The 7,448-nt window shown below is 46.0% G+C and overlaps 1 protein-coding gene across 1 annotated transcript in view; it reads left to right on the top strand.

The window, feature by feature from the left end:
- Positions 1–6,189, top strand: part of GCM1 (glial cells missing homolog 1 (Drosophila)) — an 8,599-nt gene extending 2,410 nt beyond the window's left edge. Inside the window, exons 3-6 of the mRNA XM_010145737.1 lie at positions 620–732; positions 1,702–1,830; positions 5,474–5,710; positions 5,896–6,189. Of these exons, the coding sequence (XP_010144039.1) occupies positions 620–732; positions 1,702–1,830; positions 5,474–5,710; positions 5,896–6,189 (773 nt within the window). The remainder of the gene's footprint in view (positions 1–619; positions 733–1,701; positions 1,831–5,473; positions 5,711–5,895) is intronic.
- The last annotated feature ends 1,259 nt before the right edge of the window (positions 6,190–7,448 follow it).

Raw genomic sequence — 7,448 nt, forward strand, 5'->3', positions numbered from 1 at the left:
TGCTGATCTGAGTGTAGGTGTCATTGTTGCATGGGCCCAGAAGTAACTCAGGAGGCAAGAAAGAAGTTACTCATAAATGATGATGAGTGGAAAACAGGTCTTATAAGTCATGCCTCCAGAGCAAGACAATGCAAATAGAGAACACGAGCTGCATGCACATTTTTAATGAGAACATTCCAAACAATTGTTGATTGCTCAGTAGAGCTAGCACATACCGATTTCTGGATCTGATGAACATTTTGTCTAAAGAAAGGTATTACTCAAGCACTCACTGAGTAAGAATGATGTCCTCTAGAAAAATCAGACAAGAACACATATGATATTCTGCCAAGTTAAAAACAACCAGAAATGACCATGAGAATAAATGATAAAATAATAATAAAGCTATAACAGAAATATTTTTTCCCACTTATATTTAGTAATGGAACAAAACAAAGGCAATTATTAGTTTGCTTATATTGATTTTTGCTTACATTTGAAAGTTTTTTGCATAGTTTTTCTCAGTGTGGTTTCTGAGCTCCAAACAGAAGCGGCAATCTACTGCCAGGGAACCATTGTATCACATGGGATTCATCTATTCAATGTTTTATAGAACCAATTTTCCACCACTTTGCTCCAGGGAAATGCTGTCCAAACTGCAACGGACCCCTGCGGCTCCTTTCCTGCCGAGGCCATGGTGGTTATCCAGTTACCAACTTCTGGAGGCATGAAGGCCAATTCATATTTTTTCAGGTTGGTATAAAATTACCTTACCTTATGCAAGTTAATTTAAAGACTGCTTTTTTTAACATTGATTAAGTACATTATTTTTTCCACCAAAGAAGAGTCATTAAATACTGTAAGGTCAAACGACTGTAAGAAAAATTTTCACAATGAGTGGGCAAGGTCCTAAGCAACCTAATCTGACTCTGAAGCTAAGCAGGAGGTTGAGCTAGACCTCCAGAAATCCTTTCCTACCTAAATTACTCTATATTACTATGATTTTAGAGCGCATTATATTTTTAATATAGGCTCCCATGAAAACCTGTTGGTTTTGAAGCGCTTTGCCTCGGCTACACAGAAACGGATAAATCCTCAAAAAGCCAGAAATGTCATGTTATCTCAACCTCTTCTCCAAGGCACCAAACATAAGCATGAGGTTATCTTACAGCAGGAAATTACTGTACCCAAGGGCAAATGCCATCTTTTCAGTATGTGTAACTTGTATCTGGAAAAAAGTGTGTGCAAGTGTTTAAATAATGGGCACTGTTTCTGGAAGCTACAGTCTTAGTTTAGTACCACAACCAGTCAACTGTCTCCTGTTTCTCAGGCTTTCATGTATGTGCACATTAAATAAAATAATTTCTCTGTGGAAGATGATGGAAGATAATGTTCTGATAAACATGTCTGAAGTGAAAAGAATATAAATGACTGCAGAGACACTGCAGCCAGGCTTCAAAAGACCTTATGGCTTCAACTGGGGATCTAGTGAGGGGAGTCTCTTCCGGCTCACTGGCTTTATGACTTCAGAGAATTTCTATCTCATCACACTTCATCTGAGATACGAATGTTGCTTGAGCTCAGGTTAAAAATGTCTTATGAAATACAAAGCATTAAATCAGGCCATATATGTGGTTTTGGCCTGTGCTACAAATTCTGCTCCCTTAAGATTAGTAATAATGCTGATTCTAACTTTTAATATACCATAATTCCTTTATAAAGTCCAAAGGAGCTCATGACCATCCACGTCCAGAAACAAAAGTAGAAGCAGAAGCGAGAAGATCAATCCAAAAAACACAGACAGATTTTTCTCCATCTTCTCGAAGATTAAAAAGAATTCGGGAGATTGAGGTAACTCTTATTATCGGCCAATTAAATTATGGGGTCAGTGATCCATGGTTCAAGGCATGGTGGGGGCTATCTGGGCTTTGGGAGTTGGTGGAAGCATCCCGGCATTCAGCCTTCCTGCGATAAGGCCAGGAAGCAGCAGGGCTGTTCTGAGCACTCTGCTCTGCTGAGCCCTGTCATCCAGTGCCAGCAAGCCCCCTCTGGAGCCCCTTCCAGACTGGTGGAGCAGGGGATTACATCTGTACCCGCAAACAAGGCAGGGCTGGAGGGTAGGCTCGCTGCATCACTGCTCATGTGGGACCTGCCGTGATTTGGCCGGTGCTAACTCGTACTCCAGACAAAACGCCCTGCATGTGCCAGGAACCAGGATTTTGGTCAAGGTTGCATCGTGTTTGGGTGCATTCACTGTATGCAGCTGGATTTGAACTTACCTGTGCCCCTATGTGCTGTCATGCTACGAGCCACAGGAAATAAGATTCTCAGGCTGATGCTGTGTAAAATAGCCCTTGGTGGGCTCCAACACAGCCCTTGCATCATTTCATCTGGACTTGAGTCCAGAAGTTGCCCAAGTCCAGGATGTAGTGTGGAAACTGCAGTGTTGGTCCCTGTCACCAGTGACAGTCCTCAGCCTCGTTTTGTTTAGCATCATAGACACAGACCCCTCAGTGCTTTTCTCTTTTACATGCAAGACTTGACTTGAGAAAAAATCCCTACAAGTTCTTTGTTAGTGCTGCACCAGAAATTAAATTATTTACAGAGTAATCCGTGAATATAGTAATTAGCTACTTAGTCTAATCAGTATTGAGGAAGAACATGAGAAGGTTTTATTTTGATTTAACTTAGAGCATTGTTTGCAACACCCCGTGAGAAAATTGTGACAAATGAACACCTGAAAACTGGGAAATACTATTGGCAGCAATTGAACTCAGGAGGAAGATTCATGTACGTGTGTACAGAGTGTATTATTTTATAGAATTTTATAGAATTGAATATATAACATTACCTATATGAAACACCTATATATATACATACTATGTATATATACAAAACAAACCTGTCTTTAACAAGCCAAATCCAGAAATACTTACTCCTTCTTCCTCCAGTCCCCCAAACTTTACTCAAGAAAACCCAGTTCCTTCAGTAGCAGACCTGGATCATTTTATTCAGACTTAATGCCCATCAGGAGAGAGAAGTCCTTCTGACGGGCAACCGCCCCTGAGTAGGATTAGGCCACCTTGAGACCCTCAAGGGCTGTGAGGGCATCCCCAGGTGCAGGAGGAACTGTACCACCCCACACCCCCCCTTGGAGATACATCAGGAGGTCATGTTTTCTGCACGTTGACATGTGTCCCAAGGTCCTCCACTGACTTGGAGGAAGTGTCACAGAAAAGAAAAGGCACCCTCCACCTCTGCTTATCCCCCCCAGATTTTCTTCCATGGTTGATAAGGGAAGGTACATCATCTCTGCCTGTGTGACCTACTTGCTCCCTGGGTCTCCAGGAGGGCTTTGAAGGCAGAAGAGTGCTTTGAAGGGTACAGACACGCTGATTTTAAAACATCAGCTCTGCTGAGTGTGAAAACACTTATGAAAGCATCTACAGAGACCCTGTGGACTGTCATATGCCTGATGCGGGGAGCTGGGTAGAGCAGCAAGGCTGTCTCCAGTGACCTTCTTTGCAAAAGCTGTTGCACTCAACTGGACACCACCAGTCCTCACACGTAGTTTGTCTTTTGGTGTAGCAGAAGTGGTACACGCCCCCTCCAGCCTAGTGTTCAGGAGAGTAGTCAATGTCCCTTCAGCTACAGACAAAAGGAATAATTGGGCTGGGTGGTGGCAGACTTCTTAAATGAATGACATGGGGAAGCAGAGGGATCCAGTAGCCCAAGAAGCAGATTAAAAGAGTGATCGGAGGAAGTTAAACCCCTTTGAATGGAATATGAATTTAGGAGCTGCAGCTATTTCTACTGAAAATACCCAGGAGGACACTAAAAACCACAGCTCAGGAGTGACCCTCATTGGAGACACACTGACTTGGGATTGGACATTCAGAGAGCACAAGATGGTGGCCTCTTGACACAAGTGCCTGGGAACACAAGCACAAGAAGCAGTAGACAAGCCACTGCATAAATCTCTAGTAAATACAGAAACAGAATCACAGAATCTTTCCGGTTGGAAGAGACCTTTAAGATCATCAAGTCCAACCATTAATGATGGTTGGACTTGATGATTTTCATATCACATCACGATGATTTTCATATCACATGTCACAGTGATTTTCATATCACTGGTTTAATTCTGTCCCCATGAACACTATAATAGTCCTCACATAGGAAATGTTACTGAGCCACGTGGCTTTTTTTCTGTTATACCTGAGTCTACCAGTCTTACTGAGGTCAAGTTCCCTCTAGACATGGCTTCATCTTTCCCTTCCTACAACATCTTCCTGTGTTTTCACCTGAATTGTGTGGGAGAAGGAACAGACCAAAGATGTCATGAACAGGTCCTGCTCTTCAGCTAGTCTGACTCCGTGCCACTGGAGTGATACCGTTTACCCTCAGCTGGCTTTCCAGTTCATGGCCCGCTGGCAGGTTTTTCTTTAGAATGACCCATCATATTTGTGTTCTGCCAAGACTGGCTGCAATACAACTAACTCAGGGGTCTGACTTGACACACAGAACCTGCGTCACTGAATCTCCAAAAAGTCTCCTGAAAAGATTCAATTTTAATGTGCTCACAAGAGACGAGGGAGGAGAACTTTAGAAAAATACGAGTCCAAAATAGAACAAGTGATACATAGGATGTTTTCTCTATGGCGTCGGTGAATCTTTAGCTGGAGGTGGGCTGGGTCCTACATCAGGTTGTTGGAATTTCTTCTTATGGTGAGTGGAGAACAGCTGAAAGGAGCTTTGCTACTCTGGCAGTCAGCAAAATCACTATAATTAAATGGATGTGAAAGTAGAATTACAAAGAGAGACCTGCAAGTACTCATCAGAAATTATAGCACAGAATGTGTGTTCTGACAGGCATTAAAGTTTGCAAAGCTGTAATCCAATGATTAGAGCAATTTTAAAAGTTGCAAAATATCCAGAACAAAAGACCGAGAAGAATAATTCTTGTGTGCTGATCCCTACCTGAATGAAATTTCTGTTTGTGGGGTAAAAAAATGTAAAGATAGGAAAATTTATCAGTTAGAAATAGTCTGGAATAGCTGAAGAATAATATTACTGTGGTAGAAAGATCACTTCAAAATGATTGGTTTAAAAAAATCATACTTAGCTTTTCCAAATACCATAGGAAAAATAAAATCTGTGGTGTCAAATGTATTAGCATAATTTCATTTTGGGTGCTTCTTCAGTGTGTGCTGGCAGCAGACCCCAAGGGCTGTCAGTGTGAGGTCTAACAATTCTTTCAGTGTCCAAGAGGCTTTGGGCAAAAACTGGTGCAACTAATGCGGAGCTGGGAGCCAGCCCTGTTTGGTTTGCCCGTGAAGCCGACTGGCACGACGCCGCAAGGAGGCTCTGCTATGGCGTCTCTTTGGTACCGGTGCTGACTGAACGTGTGCGTGGAGATCTCATACTGGATGGTTGTTATTTCAGGCCGCCAGACCACACCGTGTTTTGCTAACGCGTGCCTTGCCTTCCCAAGTCTCTGACAGGTGCGATGCCGATGTGGGAGTCTCTGCCTTTGCTCCTTTCCAAGCCAGACACTTACATGCGACCTGCGAATCCCGAGGGACATTCAAGCGAAAGCTCCTGGGAGCCGATGCTGGGCAGCTGCTCTGGGCAGCCGCCGCACCCCCGGGCAGCTGGGGCAGAAGGGGGCTCCCGAGAGGCTTCCTCCTGGAAGCGCAGCCCGCACCTGCGAATCCCGAGGGACATTCAAGCGAAAGCTCCTGGGAGCCGATGCTGGGCAGCTGCTCTGGGCAGCCGCCGCACCCCAGGGCAGCTGGGGCAGAAGGGGGCTCCAGCGAGGCTCCGTCCTGGAGCAGCAGCCTGCCCCTCAGGAGCAGCCCCAGCCCTGCAGGGCCTTGGAGCGGCCCTGCTGTCCCTGCGGCCCCCTCCCCCCAGCACTGCGCCCACTCCAGCACCCAGCACCTCCTGCCTGGGACAAAGGGTGGCCATGACCCCGTCACACCTGACGCTGGCCCTTTGGGAGATGGACCCCGTGAGGAGAAACCCCCGCTGGCCTACAGCAGCGGCTGCCCCTCGCCACCGCTCTACCCCGCGCCTCCGGCACGCCACCACCGCCAGCCCTCGGCACCTCCGAGGGGAAGTGAGGGAGACGGGAGCGCAGGAGGAAGCTGTGCGGGTCTCAGCTACTGCCACGAAGACGTGTTTTTTAACCTGCACCCGTTACGGTGACCGGGTTTAAATATGTCCTCTCTCCCCCCTCCTCTGGCAACAGGCCTAATTCTCCATCCCTGCTGCAACACCGGTGTGACAGCGCTGCCGCCCCAGCTCCCTCTTTAGCTCCTTTTGCAGGCCTCAGCACAGGCTTTCATACCTGAAGACTCAGCTTTGTTCTTTTATTTCTTCACAACTGTTGTATTTCCCCCTCCTATTTCACTGATCTAATAAAGGGTGTCAGCTCTCCTTGCAGACTACCTCACCACCATTCTGACTTGGTAGCATTTCAATCCTTCTTGATACTCAGTCTGTTCAAGTCTGTGGGACTGTGGAAGGTGCAGATGGATGACCTTAAGGACCACAGCTGTTGTGTGCAACCCTTTGCACTATTCCAGTTGCTTTGGGCAGTGATTTAAGCTCCTCCAAGGCACCAGCACTGAAAAAATATTGTATAGAATCATCTCAGAACAGTTTGAGTTGGAGAGGACCTTCAAAAATCGTCTAGTCCAACAGCTCTGCCGTGGACAGGGACATCCTTCACTAGATCTGGCTGTTCCCCATCCAACCTTACCTTCAACATTTCCAAGGAGGGGGCATCACGATCCTCAGGGCAACCTGTTACAGTGTCTCATCACCCCTGTAAAAAAAATTTCCTCCTGAAGTCCAATTTAAACTTACCCTCTTTCAGTTTAAAAGCATTGCCCCTTGTCCTATCACTACAGGCCTTGGTAAAAAGTCTTTCTCTGTCTTTCTTATAAGCCCTCTTCACATATTGAAAAATGGCAGTAAAGTTTCCCCAGAACCTGCTCTTCCTCAGGCAAAACAACCCCAATACTCTCAGCCTTTCTACATGAAGGTCCATGATCATCTGCATGGACCTCCTCTGGACCCGCTCTAGCAGGTCCGTGCCTTTCTTCTGCTGGGGGCTCCAGGGCTGGATGCAGTACTCCAAGTGGGGTCTCGCCAGAGCGGAGCAGAGGTGAAGCATCACCTCCCTCGGCCCGCCAGCCATACTTCTTTTGACGCAGCCCAGGATTCAATGGACTTTCTGGGCTGCTAGTACACACTGCTGGCTTATGTCCAATGTTTCATCCACCAGCATCCCTAAGTCCTCCTCTGCAGGGCTGCACCCAATATATATATATATAGCCACGTATACAGACATTCAAGGTGCCTTGCTGCTTTTTCCAGGCACTTCATCTCTCTCTTTGCAGAACATAATGAACCCTTAGACATCCTTTCCATACATCACACCCTTTTCTGACCGTTACTGT

This window comes from Buceros rhinoceros, unplaced genomic scaffold, assembly GCF_000710305.1.
Source record: "Buceros rhinoceros silvestris isolate BGI_N320 unplaced genomic scaffold, ASM71030v1 scaffold11581, whole genome shotgun sequence".
Taxonomy (NCBI): Eukaryota; Metazoa; Chordata; class Aves; order Bucerotiformes; family Bucerotidae; genus Buceros; species Buceros rhinoceros.